The sequence below is a fragment of the Cololabis saira genome, chromosome 20, assembly GCF_033807715.1.
Source record: "Cololabis saira isolate AMF1-May2022 chromosome 20, fColSai1.1, whole genome shotgun sequence".
NCBI lineage: Eukaryota > Metazoa > Chordata > Actinopteri > Beloniformes > Belonidae > Cololabis > Cololabis saira.
This window is the reverse complement of record NC_084606.1, coordinates 25060321-25074500: the sequence shown is the minus strand read 5'-3', so window position 1 is coordinate 25074500 and position 14180 is coordinate 25060321. Positions and strand designations below refer to the sequence as shown.

General features: G+C 42.4%; 1 protein-coding gene across 9 annotated transcripts in view; it reads right to left on the bottom strand.

Annotated features, from left to right (window-relative positions):
• Positions 1 to 833: 833 nt before the first annotated feature.
• The window catches only part of gigyf1a (GRB10 interacting GYF protein 1a), a 40449-nt gene continuing 27102 nt past the window's right edge, over positions 834 to 14180 (bottom strand). For 3 of the 9 annotated variants that reach the window (XM_061710709.1, XM_061710710.1, XM_061710715.1), the window contains 12 exons: positions 13781 to 13890; positions 13581 to 13681; positions 13413 to 13492; positions 13150 to 13287; positions 11975 to 12190; positions 11640 to 11860; positions 11377 to 11534; positions 9586 to 9749; positions 7221 to 7265; positions 6640 to 6784; positions 3023 to 6304; positions 834 to 2914 (listed from right to left, as the gene is read on the bottom strand). In XM_061710709.1, coding sequence (XP_061566693.1) covers positions 6237 to 6304; positions 6640 to 6784; positions 7221 to 7265; positions 9586 to 9749; positions 11377 to 11534; positions 11640 to 11860; positions 11975 to 12190; positions 13150 to 13287; positions 13413 to 13492; positions 13581 to 13681; positions 13781 to 13890 — 1446 coding nt within the window. In that variant the 3' untranslated portion in view covers positions 834 to 2914; positions 3023 to 6236. The remainder of the gene's footprint in view (positions 2915 to 3022; positions 6305 to 6639; positions 6785 to 7220; positions 7266 to 9585; positions 9750 to 11376; positions 11535 to 11639; positions 11861 to 11974; positions 12191 to 13149; positions 13288 to 13412; positions 13493 to 13580; positions 13682 to 13780; positions 13891 to 14180) is intronic. The other 6 variants (XM_061710711.1, XM_061710717.1, XM_061710713.1 and 3 more) reach the window with 4 other exon arrangements.

Below are 14180 nucleotides of genomic sequence, written 5' to 3'. Positions count from 1 at the left end.
ATGGTTGATCTGTTAGTTCCTATGAAGCTCCCAGACCCCTGAGGTTCATCTGGATCTGGTTTGTTGTGGTTCCCAAGAACACTCCTTTTCGAATATGTCATTTATTTTTGGTTTTTCTGTGCTTTATTATTTTGCTTCCTGGTAATTGGCATATTCGGAATAAACAGTGCAAACAAGAACCAAGCAAGGTGAGGCAGCGTTCAGTTATTCTGCTCCTCACCGGTGGAACAAACTTCCTGTAGACCTGAGGTCTGCTCCAACTGTCAGCTCCTTTAAATCAGGATAAAAACATTACTGTTTACTCAAGCGTACTCTTAAATTAAACGTACCTGCTGTACTCTACTGCCCTTACTTATAACAACTTGTGCTTTATCATTTTACCTCTTTTATCATTGTATTTGTTATTTACTGTTTGGTTGTGTCTTGCCGCTTTTAATGTTGATGTAAAGCACTTTGAATTACATTGTGTTGAAATGTGCTATACAAATAAACTTGCCTTGCCTATTTAATTTAAGACTCAAACCAGATCCAGATGAACCTCAGGGGTCTGGGAGATTCATAGGAACTAACAGATCCACCATGTATTTTGGTCCAAGACCATTCAGTGCTTTATAGACCAGCAGGAAGATTTTAAACTCTATCCTTTGACTCACTGGAAGCCAGTGGAGTGATTTCATGACCGCCGGTGTGATATGGTCCAGTTTCCTGGTATTTGTAAGGACTCACACACTTTTTTTTTTTTTTTTTTTTTACTGTTACCGTATACTCATTTTCTTCTCAGGATCACCTCATAATAATGAAAATAATAAAAACACAAAGTCATCACAGCTAAATGCTATTTATTTAGTATTTATTTTGTTCTTCAAACAAACATGACCCAAACTATTTACACATCTTTGTTGTTCTTTTCTGCAACAGTTTCATTAAATGTTTGCCGTTATTTTAGCAACATTAAAAAGACTTTTCAAGCAGAGGAGCTGAGCTGACTGGACCACAACTATTGTCAAGTGTTAAAAATTGGATCCAACGTTGCCTAGTGCATTGGAGGGAAAGAAAAAAAGAGAAAAAAGTTGGTCACATGATCAATCCTTGTCTGAAATGTTTTCAAAAACAGCAACAACCCGTCTGGGGGTATACGACAACACAATACTGCAAGTTATGAAATGATAAAAGCTTTTGAAGTGCAGTAAAATAGATAACCACATAGATAAGCATACCACACAATAATAGCTTTTAAAAATGTTTAGACAGGTATTGTTTTTAAGAATTCACCATAAGGGACATTGCAGCATTATTGTAGGTTTTAACCCAAAATCCTCTTATTTGGCCATTTACACCGACAATCAAGTACGAGTCCCACAGTTTTGGTATATTGTCTAAATGTGAAAAAAGAAAAAAAAGTCTGTTTGGATTAAAAACTGCCCATTTTGAAGTTAACAAGAAATACATCGATTAAAAACATGAATTTTTCCCATCACAGTTAATTATAAATACATTAGTAAGACGCTGTCCAAGACTTCCTTTCAGACTCGCATCTGGGCCGAGATATGAGCGGGTTACGGGTTTAGTGTGAACCCCCCCAGCGAGCCTTTACTCTGGAGACTACACTAGTCCGAGTTGCCGTCAGGTCTTCAAAACAGAAATCTCCTGGAGTGTTTATTAAAAAGTAAAGAAAAGGAAAATCCATGTGTTAACTCACATCTCAAATTGAGGATGACTAACTTGCCAAGAATCAGGGTTATAAGAAAAACAAGTTATCAGCTGGGTGTTTTTTGTTGTGTTTGTGGTCCAATCAGCTCATCTCCAAGCGGTGCAGACCTCAGCCCCGAGCCTGCACCTTCATCAATAATCCAGATAGGAAATCTGAACAAATCCACTCTTTAAATGAAAACAAAAAAAAAAACAGGGCAACGAAAGCCAACCACCAGCAAAATTAGATTAAAAAAAACACAAACTGTTGCTGCTCTACGCTGTAGTTAACTAGTTACGTCGAAGGTGATGGGATGTACACGCAGCAGGTTTGTACAGGACAGCTCTGTCAGCCAACAGAAAAGTCTCACGGGAAACTTCTCAACCCGAGTACAGTTAACGTGGTGGTTCCCAACCCAAACTTCTTTTAGAGAACATCTCCAGCTCGCCGTTCAAGACTGAAATATACAATTTAAGGCATGTTGAACAGAGTAATAAAGCAAAAACCCACTATGAGAGAAAACCAAAACACAAACTTGAACATTATTTACAAAGCTCAGCGTTTATAGTCCTGAGCGTTGATGCTTGTGTGTCTGTGTGAGGAGATACTGGTGTATTGCTGCTGTGTGTGCAGACGTGGTTCCAGTACAGAACCACTGTAATTTCTGCTGTAAATGTGCATGTAGTGTGTCTGTCGCTCCTTTGGACTCTACAATTTCTGCGACACTTTTTTTGTTGTTGTTATGTTTCAGTCTTTTTTTTTTGTACAATTCTTTTCAGTTCATCCAGTTTTCCACAGCTGCAGGGATTTCCGGCGACTGAGATGCAATTTAGTCACATCCGCCATCGATTTGTGGGTCTTGGGCGTCTGGGCAGGAGGACGGTCTTCTATCCTGATGGGTAGAAGACTTCTGCACGACCGGCCAAGAGTTCAGGCTGAGGCGGGTCGTAACATCTGGGCAGCGCGTGCCGTTTTTGTCCCGTTTCCCCGTTCAAATCCCAAACAGAGCATTTCCGACAAACATTGGGCTCAACGGTTGATAAACCTGTAACTTAATCTGGTAACTGCCCGACTGATAATGCCGACGGCCTTCCCAGTCCGAGGTCAAGACAAGCGTCTCAGGGGTCAAGTTCAGAGGGGACAGCTTTAGTTTAACTAATACAGGGGCTGGCTGTAGGTTAAATCCTCCTTGCAGAGGGCAGCAAATAAAGCACAGCCAGACTCCTAGGAGAGGACAGAGAGAGCGAGAGAACAAGGCATCAGCACATCGGCGGTCTCACCTCCACCAGGACAGAGCAGTCATATTTCAAATGGAGAGCCAGAACATCTTACCATGCACTTCTCCTCTGGTGGTGGTTCTGCAGCTCTCAAGGCCGTCATCAGGTTGGGAGACAGAATGGAAGCTTCCTCGTCTGTGCCTTCACTCTGGGTGGGTGTTAGTTAGCGGCGGCTAGCGCATCCAGTCACTCCGCCACGCACACCAGCTCAGTCCGTGTGGGTTTCCCTCCCATCCCCCATTATTTCCAGGTTACTGACAAACTAAGGGAAACTCACAGCGAGTCCGTCTAAAACTAAATTGAAAAAGATTGGTTTTCATGAGGAACATTCACTCCATATAATCGTTTCATGAGAAATTTCCTTCATCGGTTTGCAATTCTTTTTTGTTTTTTTTCCTTTCTATTCTGAAAGGTAATACAAAAATATGGTTATATACAGGAGGTGGGAGAAGACGAGGCTTCTCAAGTCTCTTATTTCAGTTTGGGAATATCTGTTCAGTGACTTTGTCAAAGTCGTAGCAATCCTCCTGTTGTAATGTGCTCCCATCCCCCAAAAAATTGTACCTCACAGCTTGAATGAACAAAAGTGCATAGGTGAGTTGGTGAGGGCAGGGTGAGTGCTCATGAGGGTTGAGGTGAAGACGAGCAGCCCGGGCCGGGCCGACTCCTATTGCCCTCTCAGTTCCCTCTAGGGTTGTGTCCCCCTGCACTCCGTTCTCCACAAAAACCAAGCCCATCCTTGATTTCTCTCCTCCGCTCTACAGTTGATCATCCGGTCTACGGGACCAGACAATCACAGCGAAACAAAAAAAGGCCCAGTGAGAGGATCTCGTCCATGCTGTTGTGATGCCTGCCACTCGTCCTCAAAAACAAAAAACAAAAAAAAGAAAAGAAAAACACCACTCAGTGTCCATATGGCAGAAGCGCACTTGCAAACCCCACCCGTCTTTCGTGGGAACAAAAATTAAAAAACAAAAACAAAAATTAATAAAACTGCACCCACAGTCATCCATGTGGCTTGTAAACAACCAAAGCTCCAGTATGGAATAGAAAGAGTCCTTTCTTTTAATTCTTAGTCACTACGACCAGGATTGTAGAGGCAGTGTGTTCAACTGTATCCATCACGAGTTTTTTTCTTCTCTGCTATATATATGAAAACGTCTGAAGCTTTTTTTGTTTGCTTTTTTTGTTTGTTTTTTTATGCATTTCGTTTCCATTTTTGAAATCTTCTGAGGAAAAAAAAAAAAAAAAAAAAAAAAAAAAAAAACCTAGTATCAGCACGGATTTCTTGTCATTTTTTTGGAATACATTCAATATTTTTTCTTAAGAAAGAAATAATACACACTTCACATGGCAATAATGAAACAAAAATGAAAAACAAATTAAGGAAAAAAAAAATTAAAAACACAAACGAAAAATAGCAGCCCCAAGTGCTCATCATCTTAGTCCAAATACTTTTTAAACTTTGTATATAATGTATATATTCCATATATATTTTTCATTTAAAAAAAGAAAACTCGTCATTATCAAATTGCAACAACGAATAAGTAACACAATATGCTTACATTTCATGCACCGTTCTGTGCGCTCGCACATTAAGATGCTGTATTTTTTTCTTTTTTTGTTTCAGAGTCAGAAACTCGACACCTTTCGTTCACAAGTTCGAGAGCTGACAAAAAGGCAACGTGATCACACCCCGGGAAAACAGACTGGACTAACCTTCCGATGGATCACCCTTTCGACTGAACCAGAAATATTTACCATAGAAACTTACATACTTTACATACACTGTGCTGAGCACTGACACACATCGCACTCGCTCTCAAAAAAGAGTTAATGTCTCAATGGCCATGCACCCTATCAAAGTTCTTAGGCACAAATGTGCATTCATACACAAAAAACAAAAGCACATGTATTCAAAATGAGTACCTGTAGTCTCAACTCATTTCTATGAACAGTAAATGAACATGTCCTCTGAAAACACTCACGCAGATACAAAATATCATTCAGATACACTCACACACTCTCTCACACACACACATACACACTGATGTCCCTTCGTGATTCGCCATGCCTGCCAATCCTTACAGGTCTACAGACAGCAGAGAAGTAAGAGGAAACACACTCACGGCGGCCATCAAAGAATGAGATCAAAGCTAACATTTACAAATGAATGCATTTCTTTTTTTTTTATCTGGGGATGCAAAACTGGTGAGAGAAAGGATGTTTGTGCAATTGCCCCTCCTCTCTCTCTCATTCATTTGTTCAGTCACACTTTCGAAACACAACAAATCCCTGTTTGGATAGGGACAACACACACACTCACAACAATGAATACTAAATTATTGTCTGAACTAAACAGAAACAAAGACAGAAATGGCCTCTTATGTTTCATACATCTTGGTAAGCAACAAAAGAAAAACAAAAAAACATTGTGCAGACTGTATTTACCTACACAACCATCGCACCTCAGCCACTCACTCAGTCACCCGTACACATTCACAAAAATATTCACTTCTAGAAGCTAACCCCATCTGTTTATTTTTTTGTTGTTTTTGTTGTTTCTTTTTTAGGCAAGTGCAAATATTCAAGTTTTTTTATAATCCTTTTTTTTTTCAATAGCTTTAACTTTTTATATAAATGTAAAAAAAAAAATGCTCAACAAGAGAAATATCAACAGTGTTTGTCTTTTGAGAAAGGATTTGCTTTCTGATAAGGTTTCAACTAAAGGTCCCCCTGACTTTGAAAACCTAACAGCCCGACCGTTCGCCTCCCCACCGCGTCGCCGCCCCCTTCCAGTTCCGATGCACGCAGGTCTTGTGTGTACACACACAGACACGCATGCACGCACACACACACACACCACATGTGCACTGATTCCAAACAGACACACAAACACACACGTATGAAAAAGAAAATCTATTCAAATCCCATCTCAATAAAGTGCATTAGTTCAGTATAAGGTGCTTAATCTTTTGAGTGCCAGAGGATCCCCAACTCAGCCTTACCCCGGCTCACCCCCCTCTCCCTTGCTCTAGTGATCAACTGGTGCAGCAGGGAGCCCTTGTTTTGTTTCCATCCCGCGTGAAAGAGAGGGAGGGAGGCGCGCACCCTTGCACCTATGCCCCCGCTCCCTTCCCAACCCTAACACACACACACGCACACACACACACCCCCTGGTTCCCCCAGCAGTGCACATTCGTCATCAGGTTTGTCTGATTAAAAGACAGAAAGGCCTCAGGTAGCTATTGCTGCTGCGCTGCTTCACATCAGTAATCCTCCACCATCTCCATCTCATTCAGGCTCAGACACTCGCCCGCGTTGTGGAATGAGTACCCTGCAGGGAGGAGGATGGGGGGACGGGGGGGCAAAGGAAAGAGACGAGAGAGCATTGTAAGATCAGAGGACGAGACAGGAAAGTTTGGAGGGCTGGAGGAGGGTTAGTCCTGGAGAAGTTTACACAGCTAAGCCATACTGGTAACATGAATAGTTCCACATTGGGAGAAAGAGACCAGACAAGTCATCATCCGAGTACAGATCTGCCGCCGTACAAGTTTACATATCCGGTGACCTGGTTGTGAATCTCAATCTTAACTGTAAGTTAACTCAGATACATGCTATTCAAAGCTCCCTGATCAGAAGTCAAAAGCCTCGGTGTGAACGTCCACATACCTAAGATGCTGGGGTCAGAGTGCAGCATCATGGGCTGTTTCTTCTTCATCTTTCCCCCCTGGTTGTCATAGAGACCAGCTTTGCTCATGTGGTTGGCCTGAAACATGGACTGCAGAGTGCTCGGATTCATACCTCGCATTGAGTCCTAAAACAAACAAACAAAAGTCAAGAAATTACAAAAAAAAAACCCAAAGAAATCTAAAGTTGTGTGGTGGCGGTGCGGTGTAATAGAAGGCATCGCATGCACCTGGCTCCCCAGGGTGTTTTCTTTTCATTTTATTTGCATTTTTTATTTGCATTATAAACTAAAATCTAGAAAAAGTCGTTTTACGAGGACAATAAATGTCCCATCGGCTGAATTTTCTCTTGATCACATGACTGAGAACCCCAGGTTGCTTTGTGTTGTCGTTAATGATGCACGTGTGGATCTTTGGCTGCATTCAAGCTCCATCAAAACTCAACATTAGTCCCATCAGGGGATTTAAGTCAGTCAGGTAAACCTGGGCCACTAAAACATGCAAACATACCTAAACACTGATAGCTGAGTGTAATGTGAAAAGGACTACAGGATGTAAGTTTACCTGCAGTGGGAAGTTCATGTTCAGTCCACCCACTTCCTTTGATAACTGGGAATTAAAAAAGAGGAGGAGGAATTATAACCAATGTAAATCAGTTTTAAACTAATTAAAAAATGATCAACAGCAAAATATCACTCATAATTGCCGTCTCTGCACAATGCAGGAGCAGCTTGGCACTGCGCCAGGCTGAGCACATGGCAAGAACATGCACATCATTCCTCATGCTACGATGACACCTAGACACATCCAGGTGCAGATGATCTAACAGAGCATGAAGACAACGATGCTCGTCTACCAGCAGCTCCAAACTGTGCAGTTTTGCACGACTTGATCCTTCTCTCCCCAGAAGATGGTCAAACTGCTCCAGACTCAGCCTGAAATACACCTGAAAACTGTTCCGCTGCAGCTCCTGGATGAGCCTGAAACTCTCCCAAAGTCCAGTCTACGTTTGAGGACCTCATCGGTCCCCGCATCTCCATCTTCTTTGCTGCAGCTTGACTACTCATCATCATCACTACAACTTTTTCTTTCCCCCCTGTGACTAGTAGAAACATATGGACAACTCAAAAATCTACTATTTGCTGCCTGTGTCTTAGATGCAACGAATACATGATCCTACCTGAAAGGTCTTTACTCAAGTGTACAGCGTATTGAGAACTTAGGTGGTCATGGTTAGTGATGATCCAGATTTCCACCTAAAAAACCCACTAGAGCCCTGGATGGCTCAGTGGGTTAAGCAGGCCCCATTTACAGAGGCTATCCCCTTGTGCAGGCAGCACGGGTTCGAGTCCTGACCTGTCGCTCTTGGATGCGGATCTTCCCCCCCTCTCCCTACCCGTTTCCTGTCCATGTACTTTCCCGATAAAGGCCACTAATGACACAGAAATCTTAAAAATAACAAAAACTAGTGGAATAAGTTGCATTAAGAAAAGTTAAAGTTAGAAAATCTGAATTATTGAAGTGTTTCCTAAGAAAGTCCCACTTTTTTAAGTTTTGGTGCAACCCTCATTTGGAGGGTACCAGTAATCAGTTATTTTAAATTCAACAGAATTAAAAGTCACCCTTCATTCACCCTACAAAATAAAAAGCAACAGTGATTGTGAGTTCATGTTTTTATGCATAATTCATGGAAAGTTAATGTGTATAGAACATTTCAGCAACAAGGTAGTTCAAGGTGCTCTACATAATGAAAAGGTTTCAGCGTTCCTGCAGTTTTCTGGAAATATGTTCCAGATCTGTGGAGCATAAAAGCTCAACATCTACATCTGTTTATATAGTCATCCCTGTAGTGCACCAGTTAGCCATTGTGTCTGTGTCTCTCCTTTCTCTGTTCATTCTGTCTGTTCTCTCTTTTTCTGCTCTGCCAGGTCCTGCTCAAGGTTTCTTCCCTCCTAAAGTAGAGTTTTTCTTGCCACTGTTTGGCTTAAAGTTTTTCTTCCAGTTTTTACCTGCCATTGTTTATGTTATGTTTATGTAACAATTGCTCGGGGGTCATGTTCTGGTCTCTGGAAAGCGCCTAGAGACAACTTCTGTTGTAATAGACGCAATGATAAATGAAATTTAATTGAATGCTGCTTTTCCATGTTTGACCTGAGAGGTCTGGATGGTTGCTATGACAACACCAAGTCTCTGATGTATCTAAAGGCTGAATTATGGTTCTGCGTCAAAACGACGCCGTGCCTACGGCGTGTGGTTTTTGTACACGCAGAGGACACGCCGTCACCTGCGCCGTCAGTGACGTGCACCTCCCGAAAATTGTAACTACGCGTCGAGGAGACGCCGACCACACGCAGACCGAGAGGGCTGTGATTGGTTTGTTTGAAAGCGAAGCATTTCCGGTTTCCGGTTTGAATCAGTAGTGAACTTCCAGGGCTTTTTTCTTCGTTTATATGTGATTTTTTTTGTTTTTGTTTTTTGCACAATAGTTGTCCTTATTTCTTTGATTTACCGTGACCGGAAAAAGCATTACAGAAAATAAAGAACTTTATCACAATATTCTAATTTTCTGAGACAGTCCTGTACTGTGCCAAAAAGTCCGACTCAATTCACCAGTAGCTCTAGTAATGTACCATGGTCAACTGTGTCAAATGCTGCACTGAGGTCCAATAAAACCAGCACTGTGGTTCTTCCACAGTCTATTTATGTGGATGACATTGAACACCTTGACAAAAGCAGTTGAAATGCTGCAGTGAGAACGAAAACCAGATCGTTCAGATTGTTTTGTATCCATCAGAAGACACGTGAGCCTTTTCTTATTTTATAAAGAGAACAATTACTTGTAAGCAGCGCCGCTCTTTACTCAGCTGAGGGTTGAGTTTTACGACCTGAGCCACTCCCAAATGAAAACATCTCGGGAGCTCAGACCTACCTGTTGCTGCTGTCTCTGTTGGTTGGCTTTCTGTTTGGCACGTCGCTCCAGAAACTGTTTGGCGAACTCTTTGGCTTCCACTGTGTCCCCAAGGTAGGACCGGATGAAATCCAGCACTGCATAGGGAGACTCCACCTCCTTCAGGTATGCCACTATCGTGGCCACTAGAAGGCAAACAAGTTTATACAGTTTAGTAATGAGTATCATTTCCACCAAAACAACATGTTTTAACCCATCAAGACATAATTCAACATAGATTGTGCTTGTGGACCCGTCACAGGGCGCCAGCGGCGTACTCCTGTTTGACCAACCTCAACCAGTGCCAGTACAGAGCTGGTTGGTTTTTCCACCACAAAGTCTCGTCATTACATCACTTTAAACTTCCAAAACACTATTTTAACCTCCCTCTCAGACAAACACTGTTTGGTCCATTTTCCATTCAAAGAAACGTCTCAATAAATCACCCGTCTTCATTTTAACTATTGGCAATACTAGGTGCTGTTTGTTGATTCTTCTTCCATTGCTGACTGACATTTCCAAAAGTTGCCCTGCGTCCATAAAGGCTGGTCCAAACTGTTTTATAAGCACTGTTTTTGCCCCCAAACATCGTCTCTAAATGGTGGATGTTAGGATTAAAACACTGGACAACCTTTCTGAATGTAACTTTGAATGTCATCTACGAGTTCATAAAGTAAATGATGCTCTGTGTTGAAAATCACTGGCCATCATAACCCGACTCCAAGCCTCCGATAGAAGCTGGAAGAGCGGTATTCCTGGCCGGCAGCTGCTGCTTTGGCAGCTGGAACAGTTACAGCCTTTTCTAAACACACCACTGGATCTCAACCAGCACTGGAAGTGCTTTTGGGGCAAAAGCACTGGCAGAATTAACCCATCCCTGCATAGCGGTCACTACATCTAGACCAGGGGTCGGCAACCCAAAATGTTGAAAGAGCCATATTGGACCAAAAACACAAAAAACAAATATGTCTGGAGCCGCAAAAAATGAAAAGTCTTGTATAAGCCTTAAAATGAAGACACATGCTGCATGTTTCTATATTAGTGGGGGAAGATTTTTTTTTTTTATTATGCACTTCGAGAAAAAAGTCTAAATGTCGAGAAAAAAGTCTAAATGTTGAGAAAAAAATCGAAATGTTGAGAAAAAAGTAGAAATGTCAAGATTAATGTTGAAGTACAATCTTGAGAAACAAGTCGAAATGTTGAGAAAAAAGTCAAAAATTTCGAGAAAAAAGTCGAAATATTGAGAAAAAAAGTCGAAATGTCAAGATTAAAAAAGGAAAAAGGAAGAAAAAGAGGAAAAAAGAAAAAAAGGAAAAAAAGAAGAAAGGGAAAAAAAAAGGTCAAACATTTTTGAAAAAGCTCCAGGAGCCACTAGGGAGGCGCTAAAGAGCCGCATGCGGCTCTAGAGCCGCGGGTTGCCGACCCCTGATCTAGACAAACATTTCCATGCATGGGTTTGGACGGTTTAGATGCACATTAACCATTTCAGTCGTCCCACATCCATAATTGATACATGAAAGGGTTCACTGTGGTAATGGCTTCGGCTCAGTTGTGATCCTCAACAATTTTGTATGAACTCTGAGGATTGCACCATCTGAACAGCCACTTCAAGCTCGTCTAATCCAAGATAACCGAAGTCAAACGCCAAACATGAACCTTTAAAATGTCTGCCAACCAGTAGAAACACCACTTGGCCACTTTATTGTCAAAGTGGCCAAAGGTCAAGACTCCTCTTCACCTTGACATTACTGAACACAAAGCTGGGCAGCCTACCATCCAGGGAGGAGGAGGAGTTGTTGGCAGAGGTGTTGAGAGCGTGCAGCATCTGTTCACACCAGGTGGTGAAGCCGTCCTGAGGCTTCATGCCCTGCAGCAGCTTCAGCAGCTTCTCCTCTTCCTCAGTCCTCTTCCGACGCATCATGTACTGATCCCTGCAGATGCGACATTGCTGTTAACAGGTGATCCGTGGAGAAACGTCCACTATGCTGTTTGCAACGGTATACATGACAGGATTTTCTTAGTCTGATATCACATACGTGAGTGAGGGGCTGCTGCGGCTGTTCTTCAAGCCCATGTTGTTGTTGCTGTTCCCCCGCAGGCTGCTCTGGTTCTTCACAGCCTCGTCCCACATGCCCATGCTGCCTGAAGAGCCTCCGCTTCCACTCTTCCCCTCCATACCACCGGGACCCCCCCACATCCCGACGCCGTCCGGCCACTGCCCTCCCATGGAGGAGCTGCCCGAGGAAAAACCAGAGTGCTGCACACAGAGAGATGAAGGAGGGGGATTAGTTGGCCGATCACCTGACATTTTCTTTGTACAATTTCCCAAAACGTCCCAAAATGGCTGCGGCACGACTCTGTAGAAACCCACCCGGTCTCTCTGCTGCTGGGCTCTCTGCTGCTGCTGCTGCTTCAGGAGCCGCTCTGCATCCTGCTGCATTTCCAGCAGCGCCAGAGCTGGGGGCTTTCCGGCCTTTGCCAGCCCAGAGGAGGAACCCCCACTCCAACTGGAGGAGCCTGTCCCAGGCCCCTGCTGCTGGGGGGTCTGCTGCAGCAACTTCATGATCAGTTCCTGCTGCTGGCGACACTGAAGAACAAAAGGACACGGCATCATGCAAAACCTGCAATTTCTTTTTTTTTTTAATTCTATGATATTCAACGTGTGAATAACCAACACTCTTCTAAACAATGTAAGAACCACTGGGTATGTGCAACCAAAAGTCAAAAACTGTCCCTGAAATAGTTGCTTTTACTAGGCCTGTGTTGAAAAGATTGATTCTCCGATTTTAAATCGATTCTCATATTAATTCCTAAAAATCGATTCATATGTCTAAAGATCGATCGATTTAAAAAAATAAAAAAATTCATCATTACATTACAACTTTTGGTACTTTTTTGTTTATGCCCAAAAAAGGAATATTTTGTTGGACACAAGAATAACTGGTGCCATGTTTTTGCCTTTAAATATGTTTAAAGCTATGAAAACATTAAAGTTTTCAGTTATAATTGCATAAATTGTCTATATTTCTTTGCTTTATATACTGTCTTGGGGTTACATTTGCATAAATGTTAAAAACCAAATTCTCATAAATGGGGAAAAAATAAAAGCGATTTCTTTCGTCCTCTGTTTCCTCCCTGGATCTGTTTGGTAATTCTGACCCACATGATGTTTCTGAAAGCAGTTCTATCAGCATTCTGGGAGCTGATTGGTCCTTACAGCATCATTAGCTGACAATACTTGCTGTTGAATCTCAATATAATACTAGTATTAATATGTTGCATAACTAGACAGTCATATAATTCATGCAACAGCTCAAAAAACTGTTTTATTAACAGTAACCTAAATCAATATCGGATCGAATTGGATCGAATCAAAGTGTGATAATCGATTCTGAATCTTAAGAAACGGAATCGAATCGATTCTTGATATTTGAATCGATCCCCAGCCCTAGCTTTTACACTCATTTTCTTTGCCAACGTTTCAAACAAATGAACAGAGCTGAACAGAAGAGTTAAAATGAGGAACTTCGCCTCGAGTCGCCTCACCTGCTTGCGTCTGAAAAGCTCCTCCTCGTCCCTCCTCTTCTGCTCCTCCTGCTGCCTCCTTTTCTCTTCCCTCCGCTTACGCTGCTCCTCCTCCTCCCGCTTCGCCCTGAGTTCAGCGTCTCGCCTCTCCTGCTGGAGCTTCCACGAGTAAATGAGACATTTATTGTAGGAGCTTTTAGCATCAAGCAGAATTATTTCATATTCATTCAGGTCCCAGTAATTAAACAGAAATGTAATGAATGATAAATAATTAAACAACTCACAACTGAATGTACCTTCTGAAGCTGTTCGAGAGTTGGACCCTGAGAAGAATTCATTATGTCCCAAAGATTGGCTTCACCGCCTACATGGAAATTATTTAGGATAAACTTAATGGCAGCAACTCCACAATGGTCCTTTGTGAGCACAAACAGCAGCAGCTTACACCGTACCTGACGACTGTGAAGCTGAGGTATGCATGTCCCACATGGACCCTGTATCTGGCACTGACATCGACCTGTTCATCGAAGGCATCATACCCTGCTCACTGCACCTGGGACACGCAGCAAAACGCAACAATGTGATTAAGTCACTGCCTCCTCCAGCTTGCACAAATCAAGGTGAAACGTATTCCTGCGTCCGCTAGGCGCACCTGTTGATGAGTTGGAATATCTGCTGCTGCTGCTGCTGCTGGAGCTGCTGATAAAGAGCCGCTGTCGCCAGCTCCTGCTGCTTTTTCAGGCGCTCCTGGTCCAGGTTTCCCTGGAAATGGGCGATATGAGAACAGTCAGTACAAAAGCACTTTTATAATTCAGGAAACCAGATATCCCCCAATGACACCTACAGAGGCTTCTATTACAGTAGCTTTTTTCCTTTTACACAACAAAGTAAATTAACAGGTTAGATACAAAAGAAACATACTTTAAATGATAAGATGGGAGCATTTTCACGTGGACAATGCAATAAGAACTCAATGTATTCAGATCAAACAGCTTTGCAGCCGTAGAATTGATTTGATTTTTTTTTTTTTTTCTTTTGAATCACTTATGTAC